The sequence below is a fragment of the Lucilia cuprina genome, chromosome 2, assembly GCF_022045245.1.
Source record: "Lucilia cuprina isolate Lc7/37 chromosome 2, ASM2204524v1, whole genome shotgun sequence".
NCBI classification, from domain to species: domain Eukaryota; kingdom Metazoa; phylum Arthropoda; class Insecta; order Diptera; family Calliphoridae; genus Lucilia; species Lucilia cuprina.
In genome coordinates, this window is record NC_060950.1 from 10,348,502 (window position 1) to 10,369,335 (window position 20,834).

Consider the following 20,834-nt stretch of genomic DNA (forward strand, 5'->3'; position numbering starts at 1 on the left):
AATGTTTCCAATAGTATTTCAAAGTAGGATTCTATAGTTGAAACGAAAAGTCGACTTTTTGCATTTAGTTAAAAGTTGAGTTTTTCCATTTTATGATAAGTCGATTTTTCGACTTTTTTTATATAATTAAAAGTCGGCTTTTAGACTATTAGTATTTTATAAAAAGTCGACTTTTTTCCAGTTTTTGACTTTTTCCGAATTTTCGACCATTTTCTACCTTTTTCGACGTTAAACGACTTTTTTCGTCTTTTTTCGACTTTTCCGAATTTTCTACTTTTTGACTGTTTTTTTTTTTTACTTTTTTCGACTATTTTAGAGTTTTTGATTTTTTTTTCAAAATTTTTGTCCTGGAGTCAATAAATTGGAAAGCTGGATCAAAGGATAAGAAGGTCTTTTTTGAGGTTTTTATGATTTTTTTCATATTATTTCCAAAGGAAAGAAATTTTGGACGAAAAGTACTGAGTTCAACTCCAGTCTGTGTCGACTTTTTAATTTTTTATAAATATTCTATAAATAACTTTAAAAAACTTTTCGACTTTTTCCAGCTTTTTTGGACTTTTTGGCATTTTACGACTTTTCAACCATTTTAGATTTTCTTCTACTTTCTCCGACTTTTTTTAACTTTTCGACTTTTGATTTTTTTCTGTTTTTTCCGACTTTTCAATTTATAGAACCCTATTTTAAAACGATATTATTTTTGTTTTAAATTTAAATAATATAAGCAACACCCTGTGTTTTCTAAAAACAAAACAACGTTATCGATAACACATTTATTTACTCATTTCAAACAGCTGTTGATAAAAACAAAAATAACAACACGCTGCCGGTGTGTTATAATCGAAAAAGTTTAATCCAAAATTATTTAATAAAATAAATAAAAAATGTTACAAATATTAAGAAAAACCTTACAAAATACAAATATTCGACGTTATGCGGCCACCCAGGCTAAACTTCAAACTAAAAATACCCCCACAAAGCAGAAAAAAACAGAACAAGTACCCGCCCTCATACAATGTAAACGCAGCTCCTTCAATTTGTATAAACCTTTAGAGGCTCATTGCAAATTTGGCACACAATCTCTAGCCTCTACGGGGTGGTTAAGTAATAAAGCTAAAGGTGATTGGTTTCAAATTAACGCAACCGTCAGTGAACAAGAAAAAGCAAAAGAAATGGTCGATATACAAGAATTTTTACAAACATCAAGATTAAGGTTTGACGAGACCCTGCTGCATAATTTAAAAACCGAATTGGAGGTAAAAACCTTAACGAACATACAATGTAAAGGATGGCCACAACTTAGTGAAAATCATCATACCTTAATAGCGGCCGAAACCGGTTGTGGCAAGACAATTTGTTATCTTCTGCCTATAATACAAAAGATTATGGAACGTAAGGCGCTAAGTGAAAATCAGCGTAAACTTAATTCCCCTTTAGCCATAGTACTAACACCTAGTCGTGAGCTGGCTTCACAAATTGGTGGTGTTATAGAGAAATTGACACGTAATTTGCAAGTGCAAGCTAAAACCATTTTAGGAGGTAACACTAAACATTTAATGTTAAATCCAGATTTTGAAGATGTAGATATTGTGGTGGCATCAGTGGGAGCTATGAGCAAATTGGTAACTACCGGCATTTATAGAATGGATCATGTAAGGCATGTGGTGTTAGATGAGGCAGATACTTTGCTGGATGATAGCTTTTCCGATAAGCTGGTACATTTTATGAAAAGATTTCCGGTGAGTAGAATGAATTATAAATTATTTCTGAAACAAACCAATTTTTGAACTACTTGTTATTACAGTTCCATAAAAATCTCTCCCAAAAACCCGATGATATTGGCACCCAACTTGTTTTAGCTTCTGCTACTATGCCAACCAATATTGACGAACTGTTGCACAAAGTAATCGATATACAAACTATTCAAGAAGTGGTTAGTCCTCATCTACACAAACTAATGCCTCATGTTGATCAACGCTTTTTGCGTGTCAACAAGTCAGACCGTCCTGCCCATCTTTTGTCTATTGTTAAAAAGGAATTATCTCTAAGACGTCCCGTCATAATATTCTCCAATAAAACACCCACCTGTGATTATGTTTCGATCTTCCTAAACAATAGTGGTATCAATTGTCTCAATCTCAATGGTGATATGTTAATGAAAATACGTTTGGGACGTTTTGAACAATTTCAAAATGCCGAATGTGATGTACTGTCCACAACTGATATAGGAAGTCGTGGTTTGGATACTACACGAGCCAGACATGTTATAAATTTTGATTTCCCCTTACACGTCTCTGATTATATACATCGTGCTGGTCGTATAGGACGTGTGGGTAATATGGAGAAATGTTTGGTAACAAATCTTATTTCGTCTAGAAGAGAAATTGATGTTGTGCAACGTATTGAACATGCTGCCAGATGTGGAGGTTTATTGCCCGATGTTAATGCTAATATTAAGAATATTATTAATAAGAAAATAATGAAGGATATGAAAGAGGCGGGTGTGGAAATGCCACAACATTTAAATGAAGAAGTATTTTGATTAAGATAATTATGATAGTTATGTTGTATTGTTAAATATACTTAAATATTGTTAAATAAAAAACTTAAATTTTTATTAAAAAATTATTAACAATTATAGTTTAATTTTATTACAAAAAATGCATCATTAGTTTTTTTAAACCCTAAACCAAAATCACTATAGACTCTTAAAAACTTAGCAAACTAATAACACAACTACGATTCGTAAATTCTTATTAAATCCTCTATAGTTATGGCATAACCAGTTACAGGACAAGTTGAGGAATGTTCCTTTAAACGCAATGCTATGCATTTCCAACAATACACATAACCAGACACCGAACATGCTGTAGGATTTTCAATTTTCATCAAACAAACAGGACAATCACCAGCTGGTGTATTACATTTCTTAAGACTATCCTCCGTGAGAGTTAAAGGCTCGGGATTTTCCAAGGTACCACCCACCTTACGTCTCTGATCATTTGAATACCACCATTGTATAAATTGTAGGAAAAATGCCAAAACTTCTAATAACTTTAAGAAAACATAAGTAGTTTTATCTTCTTTGGGTGGTTCGTTAGGATAGCGTAGTGTTAGTTTAAGGGCACGAAAAATGGGTGAATGACTAGAGGCATATTTAATCAAATACATAAAAGTATGCACTGCTTTGGAAGCTTTATAGGCATGAAATAAATTCAATAAATATTCCTCCCATTTGGAAATGTCCGCATGTTGAGCCCTTGTCTTTAGTTTTCTTTCAATATAGGGCATTAATGTTAAAATAGAAGCGGAAATTATTTCTTGCTGTTTGGAAAGAAGATTACCACTTAAGGTATCGGTTCTCTGTAGACCATAAAAACTTTCACCAAACGATGAACCTCTTTTGCTTAAATATAAATATTGTAAAAACCAGGTAAATAAGGGTGATAGTTCTTCTTTAATGCGTTTTGTTGGCCACAGCGTAAAGTCCAAACGTAGACCAAAATAATCAAAGATTTTACTTAGGGCCGGATAGATAAGATTGTCCAAGGTTTCAGCGGCAGATATTTCAAATATAGAGGGTACATTTTGTAAATTTTGACGAACATTGGCAGCCTCAGCCATTTATTTAGGTGTTTTTATGTCTATTATTTTATTTTAAATAAATTAAATTACTTTTTTATACAATTTTCTGATTTTTTAATAATTTTGATAACAGAAATTCAAGCAAACAGCTGTTGCAAAAGGTAAACATAAGGGATGACAAAATGTTCGATAACACTTTGTTGTTATCAAAATTATCGTTGAGTAAGTAATGTCAACTTTTTGAAAATAGCAAATTATTGAAAATATAAAAAAAAAATTAAATAGTCATTTTTAAATTCATTATACATTCTCGAAAAACCAAAAACAATTTCAGACTGTTCTATTATATCAAAAATACATTTTCTGCAGCAAAAGTTTAAAAAACGAGAAAAGCGCGTTGTCGCCTTAACGCGTGTTATGTACTAGGGTTCTATAGTTGAAACAAAAAGTCGACTTTTCGACTTTTTCCGACTTTTCGACTATTTTCGACTTTTGACTTTTTTCGACTTTCCGACTTTTTTCGACTATCTTCGCCTTTTTCCGACCAGAGTTAAAAATTTATAAAGTTGCCAGAAGCGTAAATTTATAATGTTGCCATTTAACATTATTATTATTAATAAAAAAAAAAATTATTTATATTTTTTCTATTTGTTGCAATTTGTTGAGTTTTTTCGACTTTTTCCGACTTTTCGTCTTTTTTTGACTATTTTCGACTTTTTCCGACTATTTTCGACTTTTTCCGAATTTTTCGACCTTTTTCGACTTATTCCGACTTTTTTCGACTTTTTCCGACTATTTTCGACTTTTCGACTTTTTTCGACTCTTTCCGACTTTTATTTACAACGACTTTTTTGGAATAAAATAGTCGACTTCGACTTTTCGACTTTTTTCGACAAAAAGTCGATTGTTCGATTATTCGAAAGTCGATTTATAGAACACTATTATGTACTTTCTGCTTTAGACAAACTGGCAGTTTGTTTATTTCAGCGTTTTTTTTAATATATATTGACATTACTAAATGTCATCGCAAAAATTTTATTTATATTTACAAAACAATTGTTTTTAGTTTGTATTTTGCAAATTAAAACAATACTAGTCTTTTGTTTATTTTATTTTTTTGCATTATAATTTTGTTTTTGTGTGAAAATTATCAAAGTAAATTATGAAAACTTCCACCACGCCACAAAACGAAGATACACCGAAGACGACACAAACAAAATCGACAAAAAAATCTGCAAAATCCAGAGCAAAATCTAATAAATTGGAAATTAACAATAGCAGTAGTTCCAGTAAAAATGCAACCGGCAATTTGTCCAGCTCAACAACAGCGGCACAATTAATAACACATCAGCAACAAAACAATCAAACTAATCAATTGAATATTGTAACAACACCAACCACACCCACTTCGTCTTACATGTCTGGTGGTGGAGTGTTTGACGCATCCATGCCACAGCATGGCAGTGGTGGAGTATCAGGAGGTTCTGGTGGTAGAGATGAATTAAATACTACTTCGAGAGTAAGTTGTGTAAAGCATTAAAATATAAATCATTACAATTTGTATTGGTTTTTATGCAATTTCAGAGTAATCACAAAAGTTATGCAGGTCTTGAGCCTAGATCTATTAAGATTATATGGGAACAACATGATCAAAGTGATGTTGAATTATCGGGAGAAGTTTGCGCTCGAGTTGCCGAAGATGCTTCCTATAGATTATGGGAATTGATTAATGTAAGTTAAATTGTCTGAAAAAACACTAATAACTAGCTGTCTTAACTAAGTTAGTTAGATTACTAAAAGGACATGTTGTATTGTGAGAAATAAAAAGTTCTATTTCTTTTGTAGAATATTAAAACCTATGCCCGTCATTCAGGAGGTTCTATAACATATGATCTGGTTAACGAAGTTTTACGTGATTCTGATGTACCTCCCTGTTTAGGAGCCATGGATAGTGATTGGGATCGCATCGACTATGATGGCAGTTATTTTTTCTACTCTGATAAAATAATCGAACTACGAGATGAATATCAGAAAGATGTCACTTTTAACATGCCACAAGGTGCCGACTTTAAATGTTCTTGGCCAATGGAAGACAAACATATGGAGAATATCAGGAAATATGTACCCGCTTTTATATATGGTAGGTAAATGTAGAAGTTAACTAAACGAATACTAATCATTTTTTTTTTTTTTGAAACCGAAGTGGCATTAAATGCTTCCACAGATGATTTGGATGCGGTATTAACAGAAGCCGCCTTTAGTTCTTTAATGGGTCACTGTTATCGTTTAATACTCACCAAAATCATACAAATCGTGGCCTTTAAACAAAGTCCCGATATATGTCAACGTTGCTGGCGTTTACTTCGTGCTCTATCCTCTAATCCCCAATGTCGCGATGTAGACGCTCGAGAAGAATATTTCCATTTGGCAGAAATTTTAATATGTCAACTATTAGCTCCCTATGAAAGCATCAAAGTACAAAACTCCTCAGTTGCAAATGAAAAAACAGAAGATACTTCTAATCAGAATAACATTAAAATGGAGATTGATAATTTGGATGCAGATTTTATGGATCATACACAATCGACTATGGACAATTTAGAAGGAAATTCAAATGGAGATAATACAGAGAAAATTTACAAATTACAAGCCGATATGGATGAAGAGGAAATAAATTGCTGCAACACTACAGCAACAAATGCCGGAGGTAGTTATCAAACTTCTCAGTATTTCGCCAGTCCAGTTGATGCAAAGATAGTAGATGAGTTATGTGAAACTTTGGGACATTTAGCCGCTATTAATGGTTACTTTCAAAGTGAATGTCTATATCATATAGTACGAAGACTGGAACGGTTCTTTGAGGGACGTTTTATCAGTACAGAAAGGGGTAAAATAGTTTGGAATTTTTAAAAAAAATGGGATTTCAAGTAAATTCTGTAAATCTTAATATTTTAGATTACAACTATATAAGTCGAGCTATGCGCGGTCTCATAGCCCTGGGAGAATATGCTTTTCGCGAATTTATACCATTTTTGTATAAACTCAAAGCCGAAGATATACCCGAAACTCTATGGAATGATTTTACGGTAATTTCTCTTAAACGAAATCTAAATATATTGATAAATAAATTTCCTCTAATATTTAGGTATCTGCGGTATTCCTACAAGGTCATGATGATATTTTTCTCTACGAATGGTTAGAGTTTGTCTGCGGTGGCGATAAATTACAACCCTTTATGAGCTATCAAGCTCAGTACTATGAAAAGTTCTTAAATTATCGCTATTTAAGACGTAAACCGGCCACGTTTAAATTTAATCCCAAATTGGGTGTTAGACGTCTAGAATGGAGCACTCTAGCGGCCGCTATGTGTCATGGTGATGACCCAAACAAGGCTTTAAAGCCTAAACCTTCAATCAAGGAAGTATTTCCCGATTTAAAACCCATCAATATGAATATAAATCGAGCAGGTAATATACGGTTTAAATTTGCCGGTTGTCGTCCGGTGATTATTAAAGGAAAAAATAAATTTGGTTTACAAACGGCCGATTTGGGGCAACAAAATGAAAAGTTATTGAATGGTTGTGGTCAAAATGATATTCTAATAGCGAAGAGAAGATTATTTAAACCACTAACGAATGAAAAATCTATGATACCATTATGTAGTTATAACTTTTTAAATATATAATATTAGAAATAATATAAAATATATATAAAATTGTATGTAAGTTAATTTAAAATAAAAATATGTGGTTTCTACTCAGTTTAACTAGACTTAACTTGCTGTTAGATTAAACTAGGAACAAATTTAGGCGGACTTTTATCGATGATTGTGTTTTTCAGTTTTGGATTTAAGTTCAGTTAACTTTGTTAGTATTGCCAACTTTTCACTCAAAACAGCTGTTTTTTGCAAAATTAAAAATTTTGGAAAATGTTAAATAAACATTTAAAACAATAATTAATGAAACAAAACAAATCACAAAATTGCAATTTACTTAAAATATTAAGTTTTTGTTCTTCCGAAATCATTGTTTTATTGTTTTTGTTAATTGTGTTTTCTCACTTATAACTTAAGTTTAATTAACCAATAACACTCAGTTAAACTAAGATAATTAATAACGTTGCTGTTTACTGAAAAACACAAAACATATATTAAACTAGGTTTAAACAAAGAATGTAGTTTATCTTTATGTGAAAAACACTCCCATAATCGAAGAAGTTTACATACACTGAAAGAAATTTCGGTGAAATTTTGAAGGTCACCCTAGCAATCTCTGTTCCAGCTACAAAGACAGTAGACATTGTTCACACTAGGAAACTTTTGTTGAGAAACTTTTGATTTTGTGTGTGAGAGAAAGAGAAATCAAAAGTTTCCAAAAAAAAGTTTCCTAGTGTGAACCAGGTCTAAATAAACTCGAAAATAGACTTACGAATAATCGAACAATCTACTTTTTGTAGAAAAAAGTCGAAGTCGACTATTTTGTTCCAAAAAAGTCGATAACTCGACTATCGTCTATGAAAAAAGTCGAAAAGTCGACTTTGTAAATAAAAGTCTAAAAGTCGGAAAGAATCGAAAAAAGTCGAAAAGTTGAAAAGTCGGAAAGGGTCGAAAATAGTCGGAAAAATTCGAAAATAGTCGAAATAAGTCGAAAATAGTCGAAAAGTCGGAAAAAGTCGAAGAGTCGAAAAAAATCGAACCCTACTCGAAAATACCTCAATTTGTTAACTATATACGTTTCTTTGGGTTCAGTTGTAATTGTATAATAACACAGTTTTCATTTTTAAAGTTTACTTACATTTTGCATAGAGAAACTTTCGGTACAGAAATTACTTTTTAATTGCATTGATTTGTTGGTACAAACGAGAAAAAGAAGAAACTCAGTATTGCAAGAGATCAAAATTTTAAGAAAAGATTTACTGTGTAATCCAGCACATACATGTTTATCCTGTGTTGCCAACCAAAAACATTATTCTCCGCCGTAGTTGCTGTAAATTTTGAACGCCGCAGAAATCTAATAGTAGAGTGGCAAAGTGAAATGTTTACTCTTTCAGAGTAAATTTTTGTTTACGTACATTATAACAACAACAGTACTATGATAAATACAACAACAAAATATAATGTAAAACAAATACCTTGATAAATTGATTGGAATTAAAATAATAAGGGCAACACATATAAAAAACCTCAATTAATAAAATGCAACACAAATAGTAAAGTAAATAAACGAAAACTAAACACAATAAATATAAAATTATGAGTGGCAAGGTAAATTTTTAACCATAAAATTAGTAAATGTGTAAATAATCATAAAAATATAATTTATTGCAGCACCCACTAGTCACACATTATCTTAAGCCCCTGACCAATTAAAATAAATTAAAACAAAACAAAAAAACACCCAATTGATCAACGTTAATACTAATGGAAAATGTTACCCACATATGAACGTTTAGATGCTCCAAAGACCCTTATTAAAATAGCTTTCTCGAAATTAGCTATAGGCGCTATAAGTTTGGCATTTGGTGCTTTCCTTTTTACCATATTCTGGACCTTAATGTTTGATTTTGAACGGGCCACCTATACGCACTGTGATGTACGCAATTACCTGCCCTCTATTTCAGCGGCCATAGGAAATTATGAGCCCCAAAAATCTGTCTGGAGATTGGCCATAATATTACATTTACCCATACGCTTGGCTGTATCACACATCTATTCGAAATACTATCGCGATCATATACGTAAAAATCGTCGATTTTTTGCTCACACTGCGGTCTCATTGAATGTTATAGAGAATTTTGCTCTATTAAGTTTATCGCTGTGGACTTCATCGGATAATTATGAAATGCATCGGAATTCATTTGTTACATTTATCGCCTGCAGTGAGCTTTATATGTTGATAACTTATTTTCTGCATAAAAATGGTCGTAAATTGCAATTAACAACATTGGAGGAGAAATCGGTTAAATTTAAATTGTATTTATTTCTAACGAATTTGGTGGCATTTGCTATGGCGGGTTATTTTTTTCTAAGACACAATGCTAAATGTGAACCAGGAGGTAAGTGGCCTTATATATTTTTTTTTTAATATTTCTTAATAAAAAATTTACTTACTTTTCTCTTTTCTTTCTTAGTTTATACTTTTTTTGCTTTATTCGAGTATATAGTAGTTTTTAGCAATATGGGTTATCATATGACTGCTTATTGGGATTTCTTTGGTGTTAATATCTGCTTCGATTGGAAAAATGGTCTATATTTATCCCACTTATAGTTGTTCAATTAAAATTGCTTCATTTTGACTCTTAAAAATATTGAAAATTTTAAAAATTTTCTTTATTTTTCTATATCGACAATGTTATACATTTTAAAACTTAACTATTTTTAAGTTTAAAATCGTTTGAGGCTAATTTCTCTAGCCTCTGTGCGATTTCAAAGTATTTTTCTTCCAAAAAAAATTAAATTTTTAATTATTGTTTTTTAATAATAATAATAATAATAACTTATGTTACGTTCAAATTTTTGCCAGCTTCAGGGAATTAATTTTTTTTTAACAAAAAATGTACATAGATTCATTTTTGTCCTTTACTAGGAAAAAAAATTAGCTAGCTTGTTTATCACATAAAATTATATTTATACCTAATATTTTTTGTAACTTAAAATATTTAATTAAGACAGAAGGCTACAATTTAAAATAATTAAGGAAAAATATAATATAATAAAAATCTACTTTCTAAAAGTCCAAACAATAAGTTTACAATATTACGGAAATCCTCAATACGGTACAGTGTAATCCAAATCAAACATTTATTAGTTAAATACAATAACAAATCCATAATCGAGTAAGATATGAAGAAATAGTATTATGTTTTATTAATAGCTTCGTCCCGTCTCTGGTATACCAGACTAAAACACTAACCTAGTCACGTTCCCACGACAATTGGTTCTTCACAGCGGAACGACTTGGAGTTTAACGAACACCGACCAAGGATTGTCAACCCAGCCACACTGACTTTACACGTGTCGTTGATACAAGAACAATTAACTTAGTCATTAATAGATAGATAAAACCATCATATAAACATACCGATACGTTTTGAAAAGGTTTCCAAACTTGTTTGAAAGTCAAACAAATAGATGCACATAAATAAAACAACCCGACGAAAAACAAACCGTAACAGCTGTTTTATCAAAATAAACATTTTTTTTGGTGTGGTGAGTTATTTTTGTTTACAAATATGTGTCCATAGTATAATCTATATTTCAGTTTATATTCTATTATCTCCTCCATAGTATGATCGATATACTCGAGTCTAAAGTCTGGTCTATAGTCTAGTTTATAGTTTAGTATAGACTATATTATAGTCCATAGTCTGATCTAGTCTTATTTATAGTCTAGTCTATATTCTAGTAATACCCTACACCACTATAGTGGGGAGGGTATCATGTGTTTGTGCTGATGTTTGTAACACCCAAAAATATTTGTCCTATACCCACTGATCGTTTTTAACATATTCACTGGTCATATGCTCGGAAATGCCCGATTATACATACTTCTTTCATACTTGTAGTCTAGTCTACAGTTTATAGTATGTTTCCTAGTTATCTAACCTACATATATTCAAATTTAGAGTCTAGACAATAAAAGGTTACAATTTTATTTTACAATATACAACTTACAATTTGTTACTGCCGGTACGCTAGGAAACTTTTTTCTTTTTTGGGAAACTTTTGATTTTGCGTGAGAAAGAATATCATTCAACTCTCTCTTACGGAGTACGGAGTTTCCCGTACTCACAAACTTGTTTTGTTATTCTTCTCATTCGTACAACAGTTTCTTTGAATGGACATTAAGGAAACTTCAAAAGAGAATTAAGAAAGAGTTTCCCAACAAAAGTGAGGACCAGGTCTAAGTTGTGGAACATTTGCTATTTCTTTTTAAAACTCATTTTTAGTTAATACACTTTTTAAATAAACATTTTATTAGCAGAAATATTTTATTTCATAAATGATTTCATTTTAATGAATTAATTCTCTAGGTGGTGGATTAAATGGTATTTTTCCCGGTAGAAAATAATCAGCTTTAAAAGCTTCTATTTCGTCGGGAGTTAAATCTTCTAAGCGACTGTATAAAGTTGAACTGACATTATTTGATGTCTGTAGTGCAGCCTGTTGAAAGAGGCCAGATGGTGGTTGAGACGGCGCAACTTGTTGCTGTGGTACCGCATTTTGTTGAGTTTGTTGAAATATATTTGGGTTTGCTTGATTCTGTTGAAAGATATTTGTGTTTGTCTGCTGTTGTTGTTGCTGCTGCTGCATGGCTTGTCCAAATATGTTTTGTGATTGTTGGGCTGCTTGTGCAAATAGACCTTGTCCGGGTGCTGCAGCTTGACCCATTGTTTGTTGTGCTGCCTGGGCGAATAATCCTTGCTGTTGTTGGGGCTGTTGCGGTGCCATGTTTTGAGCAGCTTGGGCAAATAGACCTTGAGGTGGCTGTGCTGCTTGTCTAAAAAATTGGCATTTGGTTGATTTTGTTGTGGTGCAAATTGATTTTGCTGTCCAAATATTCCAGTTGATGTCTGTTGCTGCTGCTGGCCGGTGGTAGCGAAATATTTGTCTGAGCCTGTTGTTGTCCAAATATTGAAGTTTTTTGCTGCGCATTAGTGTTAGTGCCTCCTCCAAATATGGAATTAGCAGGTTTAGATGCTTGACCAAATATTGAGTTTTGCTGCTGCGGTTGTGTTGCTGTGTTGGAAAACGGAAGTGTTACCAAATAAGTTGTTTGTGGATTGATTAGTGGCTGCAAATCCCCCACTATTGCCAAATAAGTTATTGCTGGTATTTGTATTAGATTTAGCAAATATAGAACCAGCGTTTGTGCTAGCAGCATTTGTCATGCCAAATGGATTGTTGGTACTACTATTACTTGTCTTTCCCGCTGTAGCACCACTGCAACTTGTATCCGATGCCATATCATATACACTAATAGCAACATCAATAATTTCTGGTGTCATTTGCAGCAGAGCCTTCATTTTATTACTGGCCTCCAAAGCTTCTTTGTTAAATTGTTGATGGAATTGATCAAAGAAATTTTTTGTTTAGCCTCGTAACACAACATGCGTACTTCTTCGAATGATTGATCCTCTATGAAATTGGGCATAGAAGGTTTATCCTTGAAAGGCCCATAAGTGGACAAGGGCCATTGTTTGCCATTAATTGCAGCCTCTACATCGGTTTTGATAACCTGTTTGACATCAAAGTGTTCATTGACACACTTGGAACCACATATTTGTAAACAAAAATAACTCACCACACCAAAAAAAATGTTTATTTTGATAAAACAGCTGTTACGGTTTGTTTTATTTTTCGTCGGGTTGTTTTCTTTATGTGCGTAACAAATAGTCGTTATTTAAAAAAAGTCGTCTTAACATAATTTTTGTTTAAAAAGTCGCCTTTTGTTCCAACTAGATTGATCTAATACAACTCTATGTTTTGTTTACACTCTTTTCTTGTTTCCACTTTTTTCTCTTTCTCTCTTTATTTTATTATTCTTTTGCAAATTTTATGTGTTTTTTATCTCTACATTACAACATTGTCAATTTAGTGCTTTTAGCACTGTTTTAAATTTTTATTTTTAAAAATGATAAATTCGTTTCTAAGGGCGGGTTTTACAGATAAAGATAATCTACATTTTTTGTTTAAACCTAGTTTAATATATGTTTTGATTATCTTAGTTTAACTGAGTGTTATTGGCCAATTAAACTTAAGTTAGAAAATACAATTAACAAAATCAATGATTTCGGAAGAACCAAAACTTAATATTTTATAAAGAATTGCAATTCTCTGATTTGATTTGTTTTATTTATTATTGTTTTAAATGTTTATTTAATATTTTTCCAAAATTATTAATTTTACAAATTAGGGTTCTATAAATCGATTTTCGAACAATGGACTTTTTGTCGAAAAAAGTCGAAAAGTCGAAGTCGACTATTTTGTTCCAAAAAAGTCGATAACTCGACTATCGTCTATGAAAAAAGTCGACTTTGTAAATAAAAGTCGAAAACAGTCGAAAAGTCGGAAAAGTCGACATGATTCGAAAAAGTCGGGTAAAGTCGAAAAATTCGGAAAAAGTCGAAAATAGTCGAAAATAGAAACAAGTCGAAAAAACTCAAAAAATTGCAACAAATAGAAAAAAATATAAATAAATTTTTTTTGTTAATAATAATAATAAATAATAATAATAATATAATGTTAAATGGCAACATTATAAATTTACGCTTCTGGCAACTTTATAAATTTTTAACTCTGGTCGGAAAAAGTCAAAAAAAGTCGGAAAGTCGAAAATAGTCGAAAAAAGTCGGAAAGTCGAAAAGTCGGAAAGTCGAAAAGTCGGAAAAAGTCAAGAAAAGTCGAAAAGTCGGAAAAAGTCGAAAAATCGACTTTTAATTAAATGAAAAAAGCCGAAAAGACGAAAAATCGACTTTTAACTAAATGCAAAAAGTCGAAAGTCGAAAAGTCGACTTTTCAAAAAATGCAAAAAGTCGAAATGTCGACTTTTTATAAAATGCAAAAAGTCGAAAAGTCGACTTTTCATAAAATGCAAAAAGTCGAAAAGTCGACTTTTCGTTTCAACTATAGAACCCTATTACAAATGTAATAATACACTGCAAAAAACAGCTGTTCATTGTTTATGTTTTAAGTGAAAGGTTAACAATATGTACTAACAAAGTTAACTGAACTTAAATCCATAACTGAAACACACAATCATCCGTTAAAATCCAAATAAATGTATATTTTAGGCTTATTTTACAAATTAAGCGTTTTTTCTTAAGTTTAGTGCTTTTTGAAATTATAAAGTTGACAATGCTGCTCCCATATATATATTATATATTTTTTTCACAGACCCCAACTAATATACAGTAATTTGTGTTTACTATTTTCTTATAAAAAAATCTTGTAGCAAAATTTATTCAGAGCTTGAACAGAAAAGAACTAAGAAATATAGAAAGTAAAGCAAAAAAATAAAAAAAAAACTCAAATAAATAATAAAGTATAATAAATATAATAAACAAAAAAGAATTGACAAAATAACTGTATCTTTGCTAAATACATCAAAAGTAGAAAAAAATAATTTTACATTTCTTTCTATTATATATTTCTAGTTTATGAATAATATCGAGTGATTTTGTAAAAAAAAAAAATACTTTATATTTTTTAACAAATAATACAAAACCAATAGCGAAAATGACAATTATAACGAAACCCTCTATAGAAAAGGCTTTCAAATTACCTTTGCCCTTGGGTCTGGGTGGCTTTGGAAAAGATCATTTGGAGAAATCTTTATTGGGGGTAAGTACAAAAAAATATATGTAAAAGGAAACGTAACATTTCAAAACAATTATATTGAAAATTCCTTGACATCTTTTGTCCTTGTGTACAATGCTATATAATTGAGTTAATATGTAAAAAAAATTTGGCTGATTTCATCAGTAGTAGAGCAACATTGAACGGACTTGTTTTATTTCGTGCTTTTTCAGTATTTTTTATTATATTCTGTATCCTTGTGTCGGGTTTAGTCAAGTGCATTTATTGATTTTTCCCTTTTTGATTCAATATATAGTTTTTCCTTTCTTTTCATACATAGCTGTCATTTACTGCGTCATGTAATATTCTCTTACATGTATATTCACATTCATATGTATATATGTAAAACATTCATATATACATATATAATATTTGTTATTTTAATATTACATACCTATATACTTATATTGTACATAAATATGTACAATATTATTTATTTTGTTTGTTTACTTTTATTTTATGGTCCTTTGGGCGTTTTGTAACCATGACCCATCTTTTATTTAGAAGTAATTATCCTGTTGATTTTTATTCCCAATGCAAGGACTATGTTAGTAAGAAGGTTATTATGACTTTTCTTTTATATGAAATACCTACTAAAATACCTTAAAGTTTCTATTTTCAACATTGTACCTTTAATGAGGGTACTGTGCTCCTTAATCTATCTCGACCGTCTTTAGTTTCATACTTATTTTATTTAATATTTTATCATTTTTGGTTTCATTTTACTGTACATTTGTATTTTTTATGTATGTAGTTGCATATGTAAGCAGAAATTTCTTTTGTTAATTGCGTATTTTTTTAAAGAAATTTTTTATTGTGAAATCGATATTGTTGATATCAAACTTATTGCCAAGTGTTTATTTTCGTTAATCATAAAATAAGAACACAAATTGCAACGACTTCTACATTTTTACTATAAACAGCATAAATTCGATATTTTGTTTAATTAAAAAATGTCGATTCTAGTTTAGTTTAAGTTCAGTTCTAGTTCAGTTTTAGTTCAGTTCTAGTTAAGTTTTAGTTCACTTCTAGTTTATTTCTAGTTTACTTCTAGTTTATTTCTAGTTCAGTTCTAGTTCAATTCTAGTTTATTTCTATTTCAGTTTTAGTTCGGTTCTAGTTCTAGTTCAGTTCTAGTTCAGTTACAGTTCAGTTCTAGTTCAGTTCTAGTTCAGTTCTAGTTCGGTTCTAGTTCAGTTCTACTTCAGTTCTAGTTCAGTTCTAGTTCAGTTCTAGTTCAGTTCTAGTTCAGTTTTATGATCTGGATCGGTAGATACTTGCAAAGCTTGCGACTTGAAACCTTGTTTCTCCAAGAAATGAGCCACCCGTGTACGATGTTCCTTTGGTATAGTAGGCAAAACTAAATCAGCCCTTTCAAAATCACGACGCATAACAGCAGTTTGATATTCCAATACCGATAGTTGTAGCGAAAAGGAAATGACATTGAGTTCCTTGTCACCCATATAAAGGCGATTGTCTTTGGGTACATAGCCCAACAAATACATAGTGCGATCCAAATGAGAAATGGTAACAATTTCACCACCCACATAGTAGTTAATGCGATTCACTGAATTGGTGTAAATGAAGCAATCACCCACCCATAGACCAGTTTTAACAATTTCATTGATTTCGCCTGTGTACGAAAGATAAACAATCAGTTATAAAACAAAATTTCTAGTCTATAGTCTAGTCTATAGTCTAGTCTATAGTCTAGTCTATAGTCTAGTCTATAGTCTAGTCTATAGTCTAGTCTATAGTCTAGTCTATAGTCTAGTCTAGAAGTCTAGTCTAAAGTCTAGTTTATAGTCTAGTCTATAGTCTAGTTTATAGTATACAACAAGTATTAAGTTAGAACTATTTTAAAATTTAAATTATCCAAGTCTGATTTGTCTTCTAAAAAAAGTAATTTCTATTCAAAGAATTAGTTTTCTACAATATAGGAGAGAAAGAGAGAATAAAAGAAATTAAGTTTGCAAAAAGTAGAATAAAATGCAAAGAGACCTAGGGAGTTGAAGTGGAATTAATGAATGCCACAACAATAATAATAAATTTATGAGCCATTAAATTATAAATATACAATTTAGTTTTTTATCTTTTTTTATATGCCGTCAAAAAAAAGAAAGAAATAAAATATGTAAAATAGTTTAAACTCTATTTAGCGTTTTGTATGCAGGAAATAATGAACAAAATGTTATTTAATTAAAGTTATTTTAAAAGAACTAACGGAGCTTTTGTTTAAGAAATTTTATTGATTCTTTGAATTTCAAACTAATAAAAACCAATTTTAAACTTTTATTTTACTAAATTGTTTTAAATCAAACCATTAAACCCTTTTAAATGTTTTTTTGTATTATTGAAAACTTTACCCTTAATTTGAGTAAATTTCCAAATAATTTCATTCACTTGGCCTTTGGCAATTACTGAGTTATTTTTTTTTTTTTGTTCATCCAATTTTATTTTCACCATATCACACCCCTTATAGGTATAGAATTTCACCACTAGTTGTTGTTATTTTAGTTGTCGTCAGTTCTACTGTAGTTTTATGTGCAAAATAATACAAACTTAAAACTATACCTGCTGCCTATATGTTTGTTTGTCTGTCTTTCTGTCCGACCTGGCCTACTCGTGTCATTCTTTTATCCTTTAAAACAACCACCCTTTTTTAGGTTTATGCTCTCTGCAGAAATGTCCTTTCTATACCAACAAAAACGTGCAATTTTTCCAATTGGATCTCGACAACAACTTGCCGGCATATAATTTTGTATAAACAAAAAATACAAAAAGCAAAAAAACAAAAATATAAATACAAACAAATCTACGAAAATAAACTGTGCATTTTAAAAATATACATACATATATATTATACACAAAACAACATAAACAAATTTGATGATATACACTCAAAAATTATATTATATTTTTAATTAATGCCGTCAGAAAATTTGTAAATTTATAATTTTAAAATAATTTTGCGAAGCACGCATGGTAATCGTATCCTTTACATATGAATATATAGCGTATGAAGAGGATAATTAAACTCTGGAACACATCATATCTAAAAAACTGAGTTTTTGAAATCTGACGATTATACCTTTTCCGATTACTATATAAGAGGGTTTCCACTAGTTCTAGGAACATTAAGTGTTGGTTTTTTAAAATCTTTGGGCAAGCTTACTACTGCCGGTTCACACTATGAAACTTTTTTTGGGAAACTTTTGATTTTGCATGAGAGAGAAAGAATATCATTAATCTCTCTCGCGGTACGGAGTTTCCCGTGCCGGGAAACATCTTCTCACTCGTACAACAACAAATCAATGAAATTAATACGTAATTTCTGAAACAAAAGTTTCTATGTGTAGACATTACGGAAACTTCAAACAAGTAGGAAAGTATAGTCGGGCATGGCCGACCATATGATACCCTACACCATGAGTATATTTTTACAATTTTTACTTTTATAAAATTTTTATTTTTTGTAAAGAAACTGTTGAATATTACCATAATTCCAAAATATTTAAGCCATTTATTGATAAAAAACTAAAATTTCTAAATGAGGCTTTATATAGGTCAAATATGGGCCGATCCTCGGTTAATTTGGGAAAAGGATATATTTCTAAATAACAGTTAGTTTTGTTGAGTTTCATTGCGATACAAATGGTTACAAGTCAATTTTAGACGTTTAAGTCATTTTTTGAAGGGGGGTTTGTATGGGGGCTAGGGTCAAATATAGGCCGATCCTTACGAAAATCTGCAGTATCATTTACACTTATATAAAACTTATTTGTGCCAATTTTTAGAGAGATAGCAGAATATTTGACGTAATTATAACATAAAAAGTTCAAATCGGGAGGTACGGTTGTATGGGGGCTAGGTGAAATAATGGACCGATTTCAACCATTTTCAATAGGCTTCGTCCTTGTGCCAAAAAAACATGCTTGATCCAAATTTCATCAAATTATCTTGAAAATTGCGGCCTGTACCTTGCGCACAAGGTTTACATGGACAGCCAGCCAGCCAGCCGGACAGACGGACGGACATGTCTTAATCGACTCAAAAAATGATTCTGAATCGATCGGTATACTTTAAGGTGGGTATTGGACCAATATTTTTGTATGTTACAAACATCAGCACAAACGTATAATACCCTCCCCACTATAGTGGTGTAGGGTATAAAAAGAATTAAGAAGAAATCTCCCAAACAAACGTTTCCTAGTTTGGACCAGGTCTCCGACAAGTGCTGATCAGCAACACAAAGTAGGATTCTAAGAGAAAGAATGTCTTTCATTTCTCTCGCGCTTCTCTTACTCTAAAACTTGTTTTGTTATTCTTCTCTTCTTACAAGGCTTTCCTCAAGTACTTGAACTATCTAAGCCCTGACTGTAGGTCGAAATACAAATCCACCAAATAAGTTCTTACAGACAGAGTTCTGGTATGAACAGAGTAGACGCTGAATATACTATGACAAAGGAAGCAAATTTCAATGGCATCTATTGTATAAGATACCTGTATCACTTCTCATTTAAACGACACATCTCCTCCCACAAGGTTGGTTTAAACCACAACTACTGCTTACACCCCGAAAATACCCCTATGGGCTACCAGATTTAATGATGCAGAAAGACATAGTCTAGAGTTGTTGATAAGACAAATTTCCCTAGTATTGTAATAACACCGAATTATACGTTTATGATGTATAGAATTACTCTAGTTCTTCATTTTATAGGACCAACAAATCTTAGGAGGCCCTAAGATTTGTTGGTCCGGTTGAAAGTAATTTTATATGATAAAACGGCAATAATTCCATTCTATTTCGTTCAGGAAATACAAAAAGTTTCCTGTATGTTGAAGGTAGCTCATGTAACACCAAAGAGAACTCATCAAGCGAATTCAAAACTTCAAAACTAAGCTGTCAAACTTCCTACGTTATCTACTCTTTCACCGATAACAGCAACATCTGTCATTTTAATGACAGGTCAAAACCTTTAGAGATGAAAGAAAAAGAGTCAAAATATACATAAATCGATTAACAGCGAGTTAGATCAAAGTTTCAAAACTTTTTCAGAGTTGTATTTTAACCCTAAAATATTTTATAGTTAGAATAACAATTTAAAACTTTAAATGTTGCCTTAGTTATGGGATCAAATTCGAACAAACACTTATGCTTCTATCGGGCCTATTATGCGCTCCTTAATAATTGCTACTGGTGTGAATCAAACCCAATACCTTAGGTCTACCAGACTAGAACACTAATCACTAACCTACCGAAGGCCAAAATATTGCCCTAAAAATATTTAACATTTCTTAATGTTTAATAATTTCCAATTGGGTTTTAGTTATTCCCATTTATGCAACAGCAACAAAAAACATATGACCAATATGTACTCACTTATACAAACAATCCAGAATATACAATTATACATAAGTATAGAAACATATAGAAGGACCCAGAGCCCTTTTTAAAACTCATACTAACCATAAACAACAACAAAAAAATCCAGGAAAATTTAAAACAAAATAAAACGAAAACGATTACTTTACAAAAATCCACTCGGCAACAACAAACAATTTTACAACAAAGAAAAACAATGTTTTTTTTAAATCAACTTTTCACACAGAGTACCACAACATACCAACCAACAATGATGATGTTTGATGATGGATAGACTATTGATAGAGGATGAGAAAGTTAAGCAGGAGAATGTTGATGTTGCTGATACTAATGCTGATGAGGAGGATGATGAGGATTGCATATGTATTTGTTTTTGGCTTATGTTTGTTTAAATGTTGTTTTAGCATATGTATGGTCAAATTGTAAGTTTATTTAGTCTATTGTTGCTCCGGTTGTGCTTTTGTTTATAAATTTATATGTATATGGAGTTATTTTTCCAGTTTTGGG

At 31.3% G+C, this 20,834-nt stretch overlaps 4 protein-coding genes and 1 pseudogene across 4 annotated transcripts; 3 read left to right on the forward strand and 2 right to left on the reverse strand.

The window, feature by feature from the left end:
• Positions 1 to 800: 800 nt before the first annotated feature.
• On the forward strand, positions 801 to 2,629 carry LOC111685378 (probable ATP-dependent RNA helicase DDX28). The gene is made up of 2 exons (XM_023447637.2): positions 801 to 1,736; positions 1,802 to 2,629. The coding sequence occupies exons 1-2, from the start codon at positions 882 to 884 to the stop codon at positions 2,537 to 2,539; spliced, it is 1,593 nt and encodes a 530-aa protein (XP_023303405.2). The 5' UTR covers positions 801 to 881; the 3' UTR covers positions 2,540 to 2,629.
• LOC111685380 (peroxisome assembly protein 12) lies at positions 2,609 to 3,736 on the reverse strand. Its single transcript, XM_023447638.2, has one exon. The coding sequence runs from the start codon at positions 3,619 to 3,621 to the stop codon at positions 2,734 to 2,736; it is 888 nt and encodes a 295-aa protein (XP_023303406.2). The 5' UTR covers positions 3,622 to 3,736; the 3' UTR covers positions 2,609 to 2,733.
• Positions 3,737 to 4,629: 893 nt separating this feature from the next.
• On the forward strand, positions 4,630 to 7,294 carry LOC111685374. Its single transcript, XM_023447634.2, has 6 exons — positions 4,630 to 5,101; positions 5,167 to 5,313; positions 5,428 to 5,722; positions 5,786 to 6,469; positions 6,538 to 6,668; positions 6,728 to 7,294. Exons 1-6 carry the CDS (start codon positions 4,745 to 4,747, stop codon positions 7,265 to 7,267), a joined length of 2,154 nt encoding a protein of 717 aa, XP_023303402.2. The 5' UTR covers positions 4,630 to 4,744; the 3' UTR covers positions 7,268 to 7,294.
• A 1,363-nt stretch (positions 7,295 to 8,657) lies between these two features.
• Positions 8,658 to 10,308, forward strand: LOC111685377 (post-GPI attachment to proteins factor 2-like). The gene is made up of 3 exons (XM_023447636.2): positions 8,658 to 8,845; positions 8,909 to 9,636; positions 9,712 to 10,308. Exons 2-3 carry the CDS (start codon positions 9,009 to 9,011, stop codon positions 9,846 to 9,848), a joined length of 765 nt encoding a protein of 254 aa, XP_023303404.2. The 5' UTR covers positions 8,658 to 8,845; positions 8,909 to 9,008; the 3' UTR covers positions 9,849 to 10,308.
• Positions 10,309 to 11,533: 1,225 nt separating this feature from the next.
• On the reverse strand, positions 11,534 to 19,899 carry LOC124419098 (annotated as a pseudogene).
• Between the last annotated feature and the right edge of the window lie 935 nt (positions 19,900 to 20,834).